This window comes from Sebastes fasciatus, chromosome 9, assembly GCF_043250625.1.
Source record: "Sebastes fasciatus isolate fSebFas1 chromosome 9, fSebFas1.pri, whole genome shotgun sequence".
Classification (NCBI taxonomy): domain Eukaryota; kingdom Metazoa; phylum Chordata; class Actinopteri; order Perciformes; family Sebastidae; genus Sebastes; species Sebastes fasciatus.
In genome coordinates this window covers 2,994,504-3,012,738 of record NC_133803.1, presented here as the reverse complement: position 1 = coordinate 3,012,738, position 18,235 = coordinate 2,994,504, and the positions used below count along the sequence as shown (strand labels likewise).

Sequence of the window (18,235 nt, the reverse complement as noted above, 5' to 3'; positions counted from 1 at the left end):
TTGAGGTCAGCATTTGGTAAGGGGAATAACCAGGGAGGAATGGAGGAAACTGAAACTGTAGAGCAATATTGGAATTGACATAACCCTATGTTTTCTGCCTTTGCATCACCCACCCACCCAAAGCTTATGTTCCCAGCAGTCTGTCAAAACACTTTTGGTAGGGTGAGTTTCATAATGACCCTGAAGATTAACCCAGTATGCCAGCATTCATTTTACTCTTCTAATCCGTAGGGGCATTTCTCCCACTTCCACTTGCATTGCTGATACCGGAGATGTTCTGAATGATCCACTAATGATTCTCAAAGCCTGAGCTTGCAGTACATCTAATTTCTTAAGGTTTGATTCTGCTGCTGACATGTAAGCTACACACCCATAGTCAAGGACAGATCTCATGAGAGCCCAGTATATATGTTGTAAAGATGCTCTACTTGCTCCCCACTCCTGTCCTGTCAAACAACGCAGTATATTGATGACTTTTTTACATTTGCTCCTGATTTTATCTAAATGAATGTTCTATGTGAGCTTTTCATCAAACCAAATCCCCAGAAATCGAACAGCTTTGACTTGCTCCAGAGGTTGATCATACAGTTTTAGGGAAATGGGTGCGATTTTACGCCGTTTTAAGAAACAAATAATTTGTGTTTTTGCTACTGATAACTTGAATCCCCATTTATTTGCCCATTTCTCCACCTCAGCTATTGCAGCTTGCATTTTCTTATTAACAAATGATACATTGCAGCCTCTTATCCAAAGAGCTCCGTCATCCGCATACATAGACTTTCCTATGTTTTGCTCAACCTGAGAAAATATATCATTGATCATTATATTGAATAATAACGAACTACAGACACTACCTTGTGGAGTTCCATTATCCACTGTATATACATTTGAATATTCTGCATCTAATATTACCTGTATTTTCCTGTCAAATAAAAAGTCCTTCACCCAATTATATGCTCTACCACCAATTCCCAATGAATTCAATTTAATGAGTAACCCTTCTTTCCAGAGCATATCATATGCTTTTTCCACATCAAAGAAGATAGCTATTACTACTTATTTGTTGGTCTGTGCTTTCCTGATGTCTGACTCTAAGCATAAGACAGAGTCCATAGTATTGCGATCCCTACGGAACCCACTTTGATGTGGAGATAAAAGAGCTTTACTTTCCAGGAAATAGGTTAATCTCTCTGTAACCATTCGTTCCATAATTTTACATAAATGAGAGGTTAGGGCAATAGGTCTGTAACTATATGGATCTGATGGGTCTTTCCCTGGTTTTAGAATAGGCACTATTACGGCTTGTTTCCACACTGAAGGAAGTTGTCCAGTTTCCCAAACTCTGTTATCCAGTCTTAACACAGTGACCAGAGTGTTATCTGTCATGTTCTCTAACATTTTATAGCATACGCCATCTTTACCAGGTGTGGTCTGACGTGCACAAGTTATTGCTCTTCTCAATTCAAACATACTAAAAGGCAGGTCTATTGGATCTTCTGATGTCTCGTTTTTCTCTAATATTTTTGATTTCTCCAATAAAACTCTATTTCTACAGCGCCTGGCCTCATCCGTTAGGTTGTCTGAGCTGTGAACTTTCCTGAATGTTTGCGCCAGAAGTTCAGCCTTTTCTAGGTTGCTGACAGCCATTTGATCCCCATTATTCATCACTGGTAATTTATAACTCCTTCTGATCCCACCCATTCTCCTGATCATGCCCCAGACATCTGAAAGCTGTACTTCTCTTCCTATACTGCTACAATATTGCCTCCAAAATGTGCGTTTTTGGGTTCTTATTGTTTTCCTTACTATTGCCTGTGCCCTTTTATACTGGATCAAAGCATCCTGTGAATGAAGTTTTTTGAGTTCCCTAAATGCTTTATTTCTGGTTTTTATGGCTTTGCTACAGTCGCTATTCCACCAAGGTAAATTCTTAATACGTTTAGTTCCTGTACTCTTTGGGATTGTTTCCTCAGCGGACTGAATTATTTCATTAACTAGTTCACCATTAAATATGTTTACATCCATTTGATAATCTTCTGGTAAGCATCCCAGTTAGCATTTTCCAACTTCCATCTAGGAATTTTCTTTCCCTTATCATAATACATTTTTACACCAACTTTAGTCAGTACGGGGTAGTGATCGCTGCCCATTGTAGTATGCTTTATTACTTTCCATGTACTTACACCTGCTAAAGTACTATTTACAAATGTTAGGTCAAGTGCTGCTTCTGTGTTTTGAGTGCAATTATACCGTGTTCCCTCTCCATTATTAATACACACCAAACAGTGATCATTTATAAATTCTTCTACAACTACACCATTAGCATCTGTGCTATTGCTCCCCCACAATGAATTATGTGAATTAAAATCCCCACACCATATTACATTGTTTTGCAATGATCCCCCTACATCCTCCAATATACCTTGACTTAATTTCCCGCATGGATTATAAAAGTTAATTATATCTATATCACCTCTGTCAGTCCACACCTTAACCACAATTGATTCATGCTCAGTGTTTACATGCATTATCTTGTAACTCATTTCATTCTGTATGCATGTTGCAACTCCTCCACCATTACCAGATTCCCTATCCCTTCTAACTACAGAATATCCCTTTACAACAAAATCCCACTGTGGTTTCAACCATGTCTCTTGTATACATATTACATTAGGTTTATTTTGTAAATTATCAATGTACTTCTTAAACTCCTGTCCATTTGCTATTAAGCTTCTCGCATTCCATTGTAGCAGAATTAGCACCATTAAGAGGATCCAGCCGATGTTTGAGAGGATTGTGTATCTTCATTTAAAATATCTGTTTCCCATTGTAACCCTTTACTTCAAGGTACTTCTCAGCTGATCTGACAATTATTTTAATCCTTTCATTGCGACTTTTTGACTGTGCCGAACAGTTGATTATTTCTGCCATAAAGAGCACAAAGTCACTTTTTCTGACTAGCAGAGTTTCCTCCTTCAACTTATCGCATCCTGCACATTTTACAACATTTCATTCACAGTGTTATTTTGCTTTGTCACCTTTATGCCTCCTGAAACCTTCTTTGCTGCCTCTGCATAGCTGATTCCCTGATACACCTTGACTCGCTGCACCTCTGCCGCTCTTTTGCTGACCTCACATCCACCGTACGCTGAACTATGTTCTCCGCCGCAATTGCAGTATTTCAGTTTTGCTCCCTGGGCACATTTGCCATACTCGTGTTCTCCACCACATCTTCCACACCTTTGGTTTCCTTTACACACAGCCGCCACATGTCAAAATCTTTGACACTTAAAACATCTGAGTGGTAGGGGAATATACAGCCTGACATCATAACACATATATCCAATGGAGATTTTTTCGGGACGTTTTTCCTCCTCAAAAGTGATCAGAAGTGAGAGACTGTCACTTTTAATCCCATTTCTGTTTGACTTCACTTACTTTTGCATTAGTTATGTTTGCTTTAACATCGTCATCTGGTACATTTACTGGGATCCCTGAGATGACTCCCTTGACTAGTTTTTTGTCACCAGCTAGGGAACATTGTCCTTCCCTGCCATTTATTTTGTTCATCCTGATTGCTCGCCCTTGTTGTCCTCCATCCTTGCACATAATCAACAGTGATCCATTTCTCAACACTTTAGCACTCTTTATCTCTCCGATTTCCTTACATATTGATCTGGTAAGTTGTATTGGATTCCACTCTCCAAAAGAAGCCCCTTCTTGCGCAAGTTTAATGATTACCTTATAATCATCTCTCCTCCTCTCTGTTACAGTTTCTCTGTCAACAGAATCACTATCATCCGATTTATTATTTGGATTCTTTTTACGTTTCTTTTTCCGAGCAATATCCCATTCTCCATAACTCCCGCCACCTAATTCCATCTCGCCTAACTCGCTTCCTGATCCGTCACTTCCCTCTGCCATCTCCTGTCCAGTCACAGCCCAGTGTTGCCAACCACCTGCCTCCAATCTCCGCCTCCGTTCACGTTCTCGTAACCCTACAAGAACTACTACTACTAACCCGGGTTACTGTCCTTCCTCCAGCACAACAAGGAGGAGAGAAGAGGAGAGGTCCTGCGTCATCACCGCGTCACGTCATCGGGGTACAGCGGCACATTGACAGTAAAATCTGGTCTCCTCTATGAGCCAATAGCAACACACGACCGCACACTGCGCGTGTTAGTGATGGGAACTCCGCCTCTTTCTAGTGAGCCAGATCATTTGGCTCAGCTCACCAAGAAGAGCCGGCTCTTTGGGCTCCCAAACGCCTCTTCGTTTGACCACTTCTACCTTTTATGATTCAGCCAAATTTAGCGAGGTTTTGACCTATGATTAGTATGTGTGCGCATATATCACTTAAAGGGACTGTTTGTAAGAATCAGAATTGCTTGTTAACAGTGACACCTGTGGCCTCTTTCAACACTCGAATAATTACTATGTGTTAAGGAAACCTTCCCATCAACCCGAGGAGAATATTCAGAATTTTTAGAGGATTGCGTTTATTCTGGAAATGTATACATACCCGTAAACTCTGGCAAGGTATTTGTAGGTTTATCTTGGAAAATATTATCTGTGACTATGAACTTCGTATTTTCTAATCAATTTCATTATCATTGTCTCTACATTTTACATTCATAAATGTAATTTTGCTAGAGTTAAACCTCACTTTAATGTTTTCAAGAAAGAAATGGAACTATATATTAAGACAATAACTTCAGCAAAAAAACAAAAAGGCTAGTAAAACGGTGAGATTGTGCTCCCATTTAAATGTTTTTGCCGAAGTTACTATCATTTATTAATTTATTTATTTATCTATTTATGTTAACCCCTGGCATATTTTATGTTATTTTGTTTTATTTAATTTTATATTTGTTTGACTTTATTTCTCGCTTCATTTCCTTTATATTTATTATTTCACCTATGTAAAATTGGTTTAATTGTTTATTGTGTTGTTCACAGATTTAAATAAAGTCTTTAAAAAGAGAAATAGAGATTTGCCATCATTTCTTAGAAATAAGTCTCAAATTAAGCAGGCAGAGCAGGTGAGTGACACATTTTCTCATGCGTCAGGTCTCAAGCTTATCAAAATATGAAATCTTATATTTACACAACTCAGATGAATCGGTATAAGTTTCAGTAAAACAAAGTACCTTGGTATTCATGTGTCTAAAAATGAGCAGGATAGACATCTCAATTTCCCCTCTAGACTTAAAAAAATAAAAAAATAAAAAAATAAAATAATAATAATAATAATAATAATAAAATAAAGGCCTTTATTTTTCTGTGTGTGTGTGTCACGTGTTGGAGAGCAGAACAGGCAGGGAGGGCCCAAACGCAGACCCAAACACAGACAACGATGGTAATTCGATTTACCTTTCACTTGGATCTTGAATTATTTTGTCTATAATTTTATTTATCCTATTTCAACGGTTTTAATTGCATGTTTCTTGTGTAAATTGTTTTAAGGTTTTATTGTTTTTAACTTTCAGAATGTCTTGTTAACAGCGACACCTGTGGCCGTTAAGTCAACGAAAGTCAGCGTCGGGTTTGCACGTGCTCACTCTACATAGACATGAACGAGCATCGCTCAAAACAGTGAGGCGACACACGTCAGCTAAAACCACAATATCACTCTATATTTCAGCTGCTTGGCAGTAATGTTAGCTGACCAGACGAAGGTCTCTCCATGAATCAATGCTGATCCTAGGAGCGGTCTGAACAGTGTAACCAAAAGCGAGCGCACATATGCGAGCGCGCATGGGATCCCGACCCGGTAGATTTATACCTGTAAAAAGTTACAAACAGTCCCTTTTATGTGAAGCGCCTTGAGATTTTGCTGTATTTCAAAATGTGCTATATAAATCAAATTCAAAATGATTTATTTATTAATTGATTTATTAATTGATTTAGCAGGTTCTGTCCTCCATAGATTCCTGAAAGGTCCAGGTTTGAGATGTATTAAAGTAGTTCGTATTTCATCCCGCGGAGGGCAGTTCACGCGCCCAGCAGTGTAGAAACTGCTTTCTGCACACAACAAAAGAAGAAGAAGTCCGGAACTAAGTTATTTGACGTCAGAATCAGAATCGAGTCGGTATGTAAACAGTGTAGCACATCGTCTAAATGTGCACTGGGTCCACTGCTGGGAGATGCTGTTTGTAGCTCAACATCCATGTTTGTAGCTAGTTGGTTAACATAAGTCTGTCGTCAGGCGGAGTGATATTTAGATGAAGCTGTACCACGCGCTCCGTCATGTTGGAGGGTTCAGGAGCGGGTTCGACTTCGGTGGACGGGAGGTAGCTCACTGGTTCCCCGGACACATGGCGAAAGGTGACAGCTCTGCTATCACACATGTACAATATAACCGTGTGTCCCATGTGTAAAGCAAGCAGCACTGTAGGTCATCTAGAAGTTATCAGCTGTAATAATAGTTTGACCTGACCGTTTGCAGGACTGAAGCAGATGAGAGCCAGCCTGAAGAGTGTGGACTGCATCGTAGAGATCCATGATGCCAGAATATCCTTTCTGCTTTACTGCATTAACCTCAGAATGGAGCAGTGCAAAGGGACATCTTATTTTTAATCACATGTGTAAATGAAATCACTTTAACCCTCTGAGACTCACAACAGACCCGTTTTTGTCTTTTTTAGGGGGTCCAGGGGGTCCTTAGGGGGAGATAGCAGATCAACAGTAGATGTCACATAGAAGTGGTGTACATCATCTGAAAGCTGAGAACCTGAAGATTAATTTGAGATGCAGCTCAGCACTGAGTGTCATATTGATCTAGTCATAAATCAGAAATAAACATGAATGAACCAATTAATTCGAAAATTAATCAAAATAAATTGTGAAAGTGTATAAGGGCTTAGAAAATGATTATAGAAGTATTATGATGGCCATTCCCATGCTCTATTATGTCTCATAAGTTGTTGCAGCAATTTTTGGGGTGATACCATTTGTTACACAGATTTGGTGCTAAATTTAACTTTTCAAATTGATAAAAATGATCAATAATCCCTCCAAAATACCACATTAAGACACCAAGACCTTGAGGAACACCATAGAAAAAGCCATGCTGTGATTTGGTATCAAAACTTTTGACGTTTTGAAATTTCTGCAAGAATTGCATGTTTCAGCAATTGGATGGCGAGCAACTTCTGTTCTGTAAACTGCTCAGAAACCCCCTTATTGTCAAGCTAGCTAGGAAAGCCATCCATCCTCTGAATGCTCTAGGTCTCTAGTCTGATCCATCCATCCTCTGAATGCTCTAGGTCTCTAGTCTGATCCATCCATCCTCTGAATGCTCTAGGTCTCTAGTTTGATCCATCCATCCTCTGAATGCTCTAGGTCTCTAGTTTGATCCATCCATCCTCTGAATGCTCTAGGTCTCTAGTCTGATCCATCCATCCTCTGAATGCTCTAGGTCTCTAGTCTGATCCATCCATCCTCTGAATGCTCTAGGTCTCTAGTTTGTGGCTGTAAAGTTTCATGAAGCTGTGATTATCCTAGAGGTCACCACAGGTCATTTTATACAGTGAGGTCAAGTTTAAAAAAATGGTCTCACTACAATGAAATGGCTCCTATGGGAACTAACATCATCACACATGAATACAATTCGGCTCATTGGATCCACAATAGTCTCAGCTTTACAGTGATACCCAATTTATGCGATTCCAAGACTGTTTAGGGACCCCAGTATGCAGAAATATTCAAATACACCATTTTTAGAATATGTGAACATAACACATTTATACTGCAGTCAAAAAACTGCATGTAATTATCATAAAGTGGGCATGTCTGTAAAGGGGAGACTCGTGGGTACCCATAGAACCCATTTACATTCACATATTTTGAGGTCAGAGGTCAAGGGAACCCTTTGAAAATGGCCATGCCAGTTTTTCCTCGCCAAAATTTAGCCTAACTTCACTCTAGCTCTGAAACTGAAGCTGCTACAGCCTCTGAAAGACAGGAAAGTCAGTCAGGATCGCCCGCGGGTCTCACAGGGTTAAAGCACAATTCTAAAAGTGGGCTTTTTAAAACTGTTCTAGGTGCCATAATCTTCACATTAACATTATCCTAAAAGCTCAGCAGAGAAACATTCACCTTTGTGATTAAATCCTGACCTTGGTACAACTATACAGAAAGCACTTGTAGATTAGAAGGAGGGACTCAGAGATCATTGAATTAAAGCTAAAAAACTGAGTATTTGACCTCATTTTACTGCATAGGTAAAATGAAAACTGTTAAATTTTTCTTTAACATTAAGGACATCCCCTTCTCTGGAAGAAACCCTGTGTTTCAGGAGACTCTAGATGTCCGACCCCACCTGCTAATTCTCAACAAGATGGACCTCGCTGATCTGTCCAACAAGCAGGTCACAAGTCCTGCTGCTATTTTCTCCGAGACCCATCAGTCTCATCAGTATTTTAAAATCACAAACACTTAACGATGTCTTTACGTTTGCCCCGCAGAGAATCCTGAAGAAGCTAGAAAGAAACGGTGTGAGGAATGTTCTCTTCACAGACAGCTTAAAACAGAGAGACGACAACATCAAAAAGGTAAAGGCCATCTTCACCGGATACTAAACAGTTGACTGTTTGGAGAAGTGTGTCCTCAGCTGATATGAAATCAAAATTATGAGCAAAAATGTGCCAATTATTCCTGTCTTTTTTTGTTGTTGTAGTTGGTGCCAATGGTGGTGGAGATTATTGAGAGCAAACCACGCTTTAACAGAGATGAGGTATGCTTACTCCACACAGTTTAATAATATACTTTAGTTCATTTCAACGTTGAGAGAAGTAAGCTAAATGATAGCGCAGTAGGCATTTTACAGCTATTGAAACTGTGTCCTCACAACCTCAAACATCATTTATTATTACTTATATATGACGTATAAAACATTAATATATATATAACAAGTAGGGATGCTCATTTTGAAAAAACATCTGCTGCGTGTAGTGTCGCGGACATGCAGCCACTTTCCCAGTAAAAGTCTCCACCACACATTTAGTTTAGTTTAGCAGGTTGTCAGCTGTGTCTGCCCGGGGGAACTTTAGTGAGTATCAAACAAACAGTGTGTGTATTTGTGCTACGTTAGCAGCTCTAGCATTGCCGGAGGCTTCGTGTTCGCCGCCGCACACGTAGTCTGAGTAACTTTAGTGAGTTTCCAACAGACCGTGTGTGTGTGTTGGTGGTGAGTGTGAGGTTGTTGGTGTTCTAGCTGTGATCGTAGGTGTAGCAGTGTGTGGACAGTTTATTTGTTGGTGAATAAATGCTACGAAACTACAACTCCTCCACTCCGCTCAAGCGAGCCAGAGACCAGAGCCAACTTCCTGTATCCTGCAACTCCGGCTCCGCCTCTTAAGGTGGGCTGTTAAGGAGGACCAGCTTTTCTCCTTAAAGAGACGAGCTGCTCCTCTGAGCCGCTCAGCTTTTGAGTTCATTATTAACATTTGTTTTAACCGATAGCGTTAATCAGTTAAAATGCTTAATGCCGGTTAACGGTTAAATGGTTAATTATGGACATCCCTAATAACAAGTCATACCCTCACAGATCCATGAACTTTTCTTATCAATATGCTATTTTATTGTCACTCTAAAGCTTCTTTTCTGTTACCTCAGTGGAGCTGAATACACATAGAACCATTTATTTCCACTTTTATGTTTACTATATTTTTCTCACTATTATGGTTTTTAAGGTATTGGAGGCCGATACATCGGCCACGCTCTAACCTTCATGTCGATTTTTCAGAATACAAATTATTGCCTGATGGTGATCGGAGTGCCCAACGTGGGGAAGTCATCTCTTATTAACTCATTAAGAAGAACAAACTTAAAAAAAGGTTTGTACAATAAAGTAGTTGTTGGGACATTGAGTCAGTATGATCACCTCCTCAGTAATAAATATTTGATTATAATTATACGTCAATTTTCCAGGTCGTGCATCTCGAGTAGGCGGGGAGCCGGGTATAACTAGAGCGGTCCTCACGAAAATTCAGGTGGGTGTAGAGGACATGTTTGTCTCTGTGTATGAGCATGTGTGTGTTCATTGTGTGCGCATCTGTGCAGTATTTGTAACTGTCTTTGTCCTCAGGTTTGTGAGCGACCCATAATGCACCTGTTGGACACACCAGGAGTCTTGCCTCCTAAGATTGAGAGCGTTGAAACAGGCATGAAGCTGGCTTTATGTGGTGAGCAGAACGGCATTTGAACAGTGTACTGTATTCAGTGGAACTGTTACTCAACAAATATTTAGATCTTTTTTTCCCTTCCTTCTCCAGGAACTATTCTGGACCATTTAGTGGGTGAAGACATTATCGCTGACTACTTACTCTATTCTCTGAACAGGCTAGGGAAGTTCAGGTACGATTGGCTGAACTTCCATATGGTCAGTGTGTTCCTTTTGCTTCACATTACTGTGATTGTTTACTGTATGTGTGTTTGTGTTTATGTGCAGTTATGTGGAGAAATACGACCTCCAAGAGCCGAGTGATGACATCCAGCATGTCCTCAAACGCATCGCTGTAAAACTTGGAAAGACGCAACGGGTCAAAGCCTTTACGGGAGTGGGTAAGAAAGTGCTAATCGTACAGATACTCCTGCTACATACAGTATTATTGATGAGCTATCTCTCAGTTTAATTTAGTTAAAGGACCAATATCTTATATATAGGGCTGTCAATCGATTAAAGGGGCTGTTTGTAAGAATCAGAAATGTCTTGTTAACAACAACACCTGTGGCCGTTAAGTCAACGAAAGTCAACGTCGGGCTCACGCTTGCTCGCTCTACATAGACATGAACGAGCATCGCTCAACACAGTGAGGCGACACACGTCAGCTAAAACCAGAATATCACTCTATATTTCAGCTGCTTGGCAGTAATGTTAGCTGACCAGACGAAGGTCTCTCCATGAATCACTGCTGATCCTAGTGTTGGCTTTTTCTGCCTCAGCCTCCCGACCGCGGCCGGAGGGAACAGGGGAGACACCGGAGTTTTGGTCGGAGACGATAACGTTTCTCTTTGCGTAGCCCCGTCACTTCACAAGACACGGGAAACCTCTGTTGGTCTGGAGGAGCTGCAGCAGTTATTTCTGCACAAACGTCCACTAATGTTTATATTCACTAGATATTCTCAGAGCTAAACTAACTCTTCTGCAGTGTGTAGTGTGCACGCATGTAGAGGTGGAGCGAGAGAGCGAGAACAAGCGCGGTGTGTGAGTGAAGGCAAGCAGGCAGAGGAGCAGAGGAGCAGAGACTCTGGTCCTGGAGACCAAAGCTACGGTCTCCCTTGCGTCCTCCGGCCGCGGCCAACACTGTTTAACAGACGGGCTTCACTAGATACAACCAAGAGGTTTTGGTGCTTCCGTGTAGTTTGTATTGGAGTCTGAGTCTGAACAGTGTAGCCACACGCGAGCGCACATGGGACACCGACCTGCAATGATTTATACGTGTAAGAAGTTACAAACAGTCCCTTTAAGGAAACATGCTGAATTGAAATACTGGCTTCTCCGACAACAATGCTACAGCCAGTATGTTCTCCTTTGAAATTTTCCATTCCAGTCCAGAACATCTGTTTTTGTTTTGGCCGGTGTGATCCCGTCCTCTGCCCATTTCAACACCCATTACCACATATGAAACAAATTGGCACGCAAACACAGCCTTCTGCAGCCATGGAAGCAAACTGACGAACTAGATCAACAGAGATAACGTTAACGTTAGATTCTGCCCGACCTGAAAAGCCTCAGCACATCTCTCTGTGGTCGGTGTGCAGCTGGTTATCAAGACAGCGAGTATTTGAGAGGCACAGCCAATGAAGTGATTCTGACTACTGCTGCTGGCCAGAGGCTAACGCCGTTATGCAAACACACACTAAATGCAATCAGTCACACCTGAGGAGGGGACGGCGACGGCTCCAATGTTTTGAATTTGGACTGCTGTTACCCATTTCAAAACGCTAGTTTTCAGTACCACATATTGCTCCTTTAAAGGAATAGTACGACATTTTGGGAAATACGCTTATTTGCTTTCTTGCGTCAACAGTTTGAAGGTGTGATCGCCATCATATCAACGTCTTAAGGCCCTGACACACCAAGACGACGGTCGGCCGACGGTGAGCGTCCGTCGGCCTAGTTTCTTCGGTGTGTGCCGCACTGTCGGCTCTAATCTGCCCGTGTCTGCGTTTTTTCGGTCGATTCAGCATGTTGAATCGGCGGCGGCTCTAGTCGGTGAGAGAAATCACTCTGATTGGCTGCTCAGTTTAAACGAATCAGTGCGAGAGAAGAGAAAAGGACGAGAAGAAAGCAAGCCAACGAGTCAAGTCAAGAGGAAAAACACAGAAGGTTCTTCTCATGTTTCATCTTCATCTCATCTGATCGTTCCAACACACGGATATTTTCACAACAAAACATGAACATCTGGAAAGAAGCTAAGCGGGGAGTGAGAGTGGTGTGAAAGTGGTCGGCCAAGGCCTCTTTATTTGACGTATCGTAATAACAGCATGTATATCCGTGGTGCTCGGTCCTCCGGTTTCCCCTTTTTGAATGATGAATACAGACTACCGCTACCTGCTGGTGTGGAGAGTTATATCCTCTCACACAGGCGCAGAACGTACGAGTTAACTGGCCGTCAGCTGTCGTCTTTGCGGTGTGTTTGAGTGCAACTTTTTGGCCGAGACAAAGGCGACGTGAGGTGACTCCACTGGTGGCCTTCGTCGCCGCTAGTTCTTTGATGTCGGGTTGGTGTGTCTGGGCCTTTAAAAGGGAGTCCCATAATGAAAATATTTGTTCCTCGTCTCCCTCAGGGAACGTCACCATCACCGTCCCAAACTACTCAGCAGCAGCTTACGATTTCATAAGAACCTTCAGGAAAGGAGAGCTGGGACAAGTGATGCTGGACTGACCTGAGACATTTTAACGAAGACAACCAGAGACTGTTTCTGGGTTTTACCAGTTTGTCCTCAAACTGGAAGAAATTCTATTTAACCACAAGTGTCATCGAGGGAAAGTCCATCTCTGACCTCATGCCTCTGACATTTTGGGGACATGATGCAGTCTGTTTTGTTTCTGTACCAAATCACTGTCATTTGCAAATAAAAGAATTTAACTTGATTCAGGTACGACCTTTTTTCTCAGCTTTGCTTTTAGAATACATGAGGCAGATATCTGACGTGGTGTAAATAGGATATTTATTAGCATAAAGACAGTGATAACAAAGTATTTATTATGTACATCATACGTGTTGTAGCATTTAATAGAGTGCACTTATTGATAGGGAACAGTCAGTTGCTCCTGAGTGTCTAACTGCGGGTAAAAAGCTCTTCTGGGATGACGGACAGGCCATCAGAGACGTGAATAACAGTGAGAGCAGCAGTTTGTTTTCTAGATTCCCTCCCAGCCAGAATGTGTTTTTAATACACAGGTCTGAGAAATTAATTAGCTAAATTTCAGGTGTTATAAAAGGGGATGAATTGCACAGAACTTCGAGATGATTGTGGAATTGCAGTTTAACTTTCCCAGCGCACAATACTCTCATTTGCCTCGTCTTATTGTAGAGAATCTTCTTTACGGCCACACTAGTGAGTACGGTGGAACAGGACAGAGGGTGTCGTATACAGTACTGATTGTAAAGCCTCCTGAGGCAAATTTGTGATATGGGGCTGTATAAATAAAATTGACTTGACTCAGCTACCTCAATAATTAGATCTTTACTGTAAATCCAGTCTTGAAATTAGGTTTTGCAGAATGAATGGAGTAAAAAAACTTCACATTGGTTGAGGTTACAAATTTCTATTTCCTCTAAAAAACCAAAAGCCTGATAGATGTTTTATTTCTTTTTAATTCCATGTGGCAGTTTTAATTTTAGGGGGCAGAATAATGCTGGAGCCAACTTGGCGATTTGACTCTTTATGGAATGACTTCAGTGTTGCATAAACTCCAGCAAGTCCAGGCTTTATATTCAGACCCAAGTCTGCTAATACGTATACGGATGTCACGAGAACCGATACTTCGGTACCAAGTCGATGCCAAAATTCTAAAAAAGTGAAGGTACCGTACGATGCCTGTAATGGTCATTGGTAGTGATGTGACGGTGAGGAACATTTTCCCACCGGTTAATAAACTTGCGACTATACCGGTGTTACCGATTACTCCGGACATTTTACAAGAAAAGATGACGGTCAACATGTGCAGAGCGCTGACTCTGATCTTTACCGTCGGGTGGCGGTGTGTCTGGCCTCTCCGGTAGAGCTTTTGCTGCGGGGCTCCGCTGCGGGGGTCTACCTGGCACCGCTGCTCCGTGCACACCGGCTATGACGGCTCCATCCGCCTCGCGGCGAATACCTCATTAACGTTCTGGTTCCCTTATAGCATTGAGATTAAACGTGAAATATTGCCAAATAGGTGCGTTTGCTTTTCACTTCAACAATAAATCCTCTGCCATTTCTTGGTCTGTCAACTCTCTCGTCCCGTGTGTGACTCCTGCTACTCTGAGCTGACGGACCAGATGCATTCATGGTCAGTATGTAGCGTCCGTCGTCTGACTATCGATTGATAACATGCCGCTGATTCGCCGAAACGGATCAATTATTTTTATTTATTACTTAAAGGCTACATGCCTTTGTTTTTTGTGATGTCCAAATGTTTTTAATGAAAGAGCGCCTGTTGGATTACAGGGGATTTATTGTTGTTGTTGTTGGTGGGTTCTTTTGTACCGTGGTATCGAATTGGGTATCGAGAATCGTGGAAATTCACTGGTATTGGTATCGATTACCAGATTTCTGGTACCGTGACATCCCTAAATACGTACACATGATTTACCTCAGTTGTACTGAGCAGTGATGCTGGCCATTCACTTTGCACTTTTTGTGCATATTATGAAAATAAAGATTTTTACGATACACTTGAGTTTGGCTGTACTATTAAAATTGGCAGCCTGTGGTTTTATTTTTTTTTATTTTCTGTTAAATCATTTTCACAATTAGATCAAGGAATCAAGCTTTAAGGAAGTAAACTAATTAGTCTGGAGTTTGGCCCCAGTTTCTGTCTAACACAGATTTGATAAAGGCCTACTCGTTTAGAGGTGAAATGTCGCATTGAATACTGTGTTGGCTAATGTACATTTGTCCATTGGTATAGATGTGTAAAAACATACAGTACAGTGATTTATTTTTTTGTAATTGTGTCCTTCCACCACTGTGTTGCACCTCTAACTAGTCTTCCTGGTGCATAGTTCCAGCCAGTCCAGCACATTGTAGTCAGATCCAGGTCAGAAGCTCAGTCCTACAGTGGATCAGGAATTTATCCTAAAAGAATAAGCTGGAAATCTACAGTATACTGTCCATTAAGAGTCCATATTTTGGGCAAAGTGTTGCAATAATGATAGAAATCAGTTGAGAGAGAGAAGAATCGTTTTGAGTTGAGCCTGACATTAGTGCATCAAAGTAATTGGTCCTGTTGTAGTAATCCGGGTCTTCGTCTGAGATGTCGGCGTTGCTGCGGCGGTAGGCCGAGGCGTACCATTTATCCGCCGTTAAAGCCACCGCTGCCCCAGCTGCTGCTGCGGCCGCCACCCTCACCGGGGACGACCGCCCCACCGCCCTGGCGCGAGAGCGGGTCCCACCGTAGGCGCCTCCTCCCCGGTAACTCCCCGCCGTGGAACGGCCGGAGTGGGAGCCTCGAGAGGAGCCCCGAGACCCTCCACGACCGCCCTTGGACAGCACCGGCTCGCACAGGAAAGCAGAGAGCAGAAGGCAGGTCCAGCATGCTGCAACCACTTGGGTCATTCTTGACATCTGTGCAGAGAGATTACATAAGAAGCACATTTTAGACCGACTGGTGGTGGCTACGATGCACCTTTAACCCTCATCCTACCAACCTATTTAAAGGTCCCATATCGTGCTCATTTTCAGGTTCATACTTGTATTGTGTGTTTCTAATAGAACATGTTTACATGCTGTAATGTTAAAAAAAAACTTTATTTTCCTCATACTGTCTGCTTAAATATACCTGTATTCACCCTCTGTCTGAAACACTCCGTTTTAGCGCATTTCAACGGAATTGCAACAGAATTGCGTTGCTAGGAAACAGCTTGGGTCCATGTTTACTTCCTGTCGGCTGATGTCATTTACATCCACTGCAACAGGAAATAAACTGGGACACATTTAGAAGTTTACGTTTAAAACCGTGTAATGGTCTAAATATTGTATATTTGTGACGGCTTGTTTCAAATGTGCAATTACTGAATACGAGTTGTGTGTATTTCTCTGTATATTGAGCGTTTCGATACTTTCACAGTATTTATATAACACTAAAACCTGCTTTATAATATAAAAGATATTAAAATCTCACTTTTTAAAGTATGGGAACTTTAAAATAATACAAGGACTACCAACTTAAGACCCTGGGGGCCCAAGTTCGGGTCCCAGGGGACCTACGGTAAGAAATAACCATCATAGCAAAATGTCAACTTATTTCTTCTCAAAACATTATTAGTCATGTAGTTTGTCATCAAACAAAGATTTTTCTTTTAGGAAATTTACAGTGAGAGCACCGAGCACGTGAGGAAATCTGTGTGTCTCCTTCAAAATGAATGACAGAGTGTCCCTACCCCCCTGATAGGGTGTCATACTTTAAAGGTCCCATATTGTAAAAAGTAAGAATTTCATGTCTTTTATATTATAAAGCAGGTGCTTTATAAATACTGTGAAAGTATCGAAGCGCTCAATATACAGAGAAATACACAGCCAGTATTCAGAAATGATTCATTTGAAACAAGCCGTTAGAATTTTTGTCCATTTGTGATGTCACAAATGTAAAATATTTAGACCATTACACGGTTTTAAACATAAACATTCTAAATGTGTCCCAATTTATTCCTGATTGCAGTGGATGTAAATGACATCAGCTGACAGGAAGTAAACATGGACCCAAACTGTTGCCAGGCAACGCAATTCTGTTGCAATTCTGTTGCAATTCTGTTGCAATTCTGTTGAAATCCACTAAAACGGAGTATTTAAGACAGAGGGTAAATACAGGTATATTCAAGCAGACAGTAGGAGGAAAATAAAGTTTTTTTTTAACATTAGAGCATGTAAACATGTTCTAGTAGAAACACAAAATACAAGTATGAACCTGAAAATGAGTACGATATGGGACCTTTAAATTAGGAACCATGACCAAACATGTTATCTGTCTATTCTATTTTAGTTATTTAAACTGAATGGGTGCTTTTTAAAAAGCACTAATCAAAACAGAAAACAATGATATGAAGTCATTAGGAACAAATTGATTGACAAAGTCATGAAAAATTTCAATGATAGCCCCTGCGAGATATGACAATAACACCACTGGGGACCCCAGTCGGTAGGATGAGGGTTAACGTGTGAAATGGAGACATTACTCATCTGTCCTGAGGATTTAGCTGTAAAACATAAACACTTGCCTTTTGATTTTGGGTGGTAGAACAGCTGCAGCCAAGGCTTTGTATATTCACTGATTCATTCTGTATATAAATCGCAATATCGCCCTAACGTGATGTGACATAATATGCTCTCAACAGCACTGAAGAACTCAGATTGCTGATCTACAAATGTGACATATTGTACAGTACTTAGTGTCCAGTGTTGTAGTTGAATATGGTCTTTGTGAAGACACATTACTGTGTTGCAGATTGCCCCTCTCCATCAAAGTAAAATAGGTCAGTTTAAAAATAAATATGCTCACCAGAGAACATTGCTTTTGGCTTTCAGCCTCCATATACACAACATAACATTTCTTCTATGGAGGATTATGAAAAAAGGCAAAAGATGGCATACATGTTATTGTTCCTATAATAGGCCATCATTTGATATCATGATTGAGATCTAACATGGGGCAGAAATGGAGGCTACAAAATATGTTCATTATTATAGGCAACGCACGATGATATCAATAAACGTTTTGCAAATGCATGAATGCACGATGTTCCTTCCACTGTGTTCTCATGAACTCTCCTGTCGCTGCTGTAGCCTGGAGGAATCACACCAGCCATTAAAAACACATGCATCTCATTCAGATACACGCACATCCATGTTACCCTGTACACCTGTAGGATACATCCTAGTGGTGCTGCTTACCTTATCTCCGTCTGTTTTGATCCTTCTGTTTCTGGCACTGAGAGGAAAGATGAGAGGAAAGATGAGAGAGGATCGTCACGGACGATGCAGGCTCGTTCACGCTGACTGCGAGAACGCGCAGCGCACTCAC

General features: G+C 41.3%; 2 protein-coding genes across 2 annotated transcripts; one reads left to right on the top strand and one right to left on the bottom strand.

Annotated features, from left to right (window-relative positions):
• The first annotated feature begins 5,960 nt into the window (after positions 1–5,960).
• mtg1 (mitochondrial ribosome-associated GTPase 1) lies at positions 5,961–13,102 on the top strand. Its single transcript, XM_074645334.1, has 12 exons — positions 5,961–6,091; positions 6,209–6,327; positions 6,449–6,515; positions 8,269–8,371; positions 8,469–8,555; positions 8,681–8,737; positions 9,749–9,839; positions 9,934–9,995; positions 10,091–10,187; positions 10,278–10,359; positions 10,454–10,566; positions 12,796–13,102. Exons 2-12 carry the CDS (start codon positions 6,225–6,227, stop codon positions 12,891–12,893), a joined length of 960 nt encoding a protein of 319 aa, XP_074501435.1. The 5' UTR covers positions 5,961–6,091; positions 6,209–6,224; the 3' UTR covers positions 12,894–13,102.
• A 1,805-nt stretch (positions 13,103–14,907) lies between these two features.
• On the bottom strand, positions 14,908–18,235 carry sprn (shadow of prion protein). The gene is made up of 2 exons (XM_074645341.1): positions 18,106–18,235; positions 14,908–15,783 (listed from the first exon to the last, which is right to left on the bottom strand). Exon 2 carries the CDS (start codon positions 15,781–15,783, stop codon positions 15,316–15,318), a length of 468 nt encoding a protein of 155 aa, XP_074501442.1. The 5' UTR covers positions 18,106–18,235; the 3' UTR covers positions 14,908–15,315.

Coding starts and splice junctions, on each gene's coding strand:
- mtg1 (XM_074645334.1), top strand. CDS start 6,225: ATGAAGCTGTACCACGCGCTCCGTCATGTTGGAGGGTTCAGGAGCGGG. Junction 8,372..8,468: donor CTGATCTGTCCAACAAGCAG/GTCACAAGTCCT, acceptor TTTGCCCCGCAG/AGAATCCTGAAGAAGCTAGA. Junction 8,556..8,680: donor GAGACGACAACATCAAAAAG/GTAAAGGCCATC, acceptor TTGTTGTTGTAG/TTGGTGCCAATGGTGGTGGA.
- sprn (XM_074645341.1), bottom strand. CDS start 15,783: ATGTCAAGAATGACCCAAGTGGTTGCAGCATGCTGGACCTGCCTTCTG.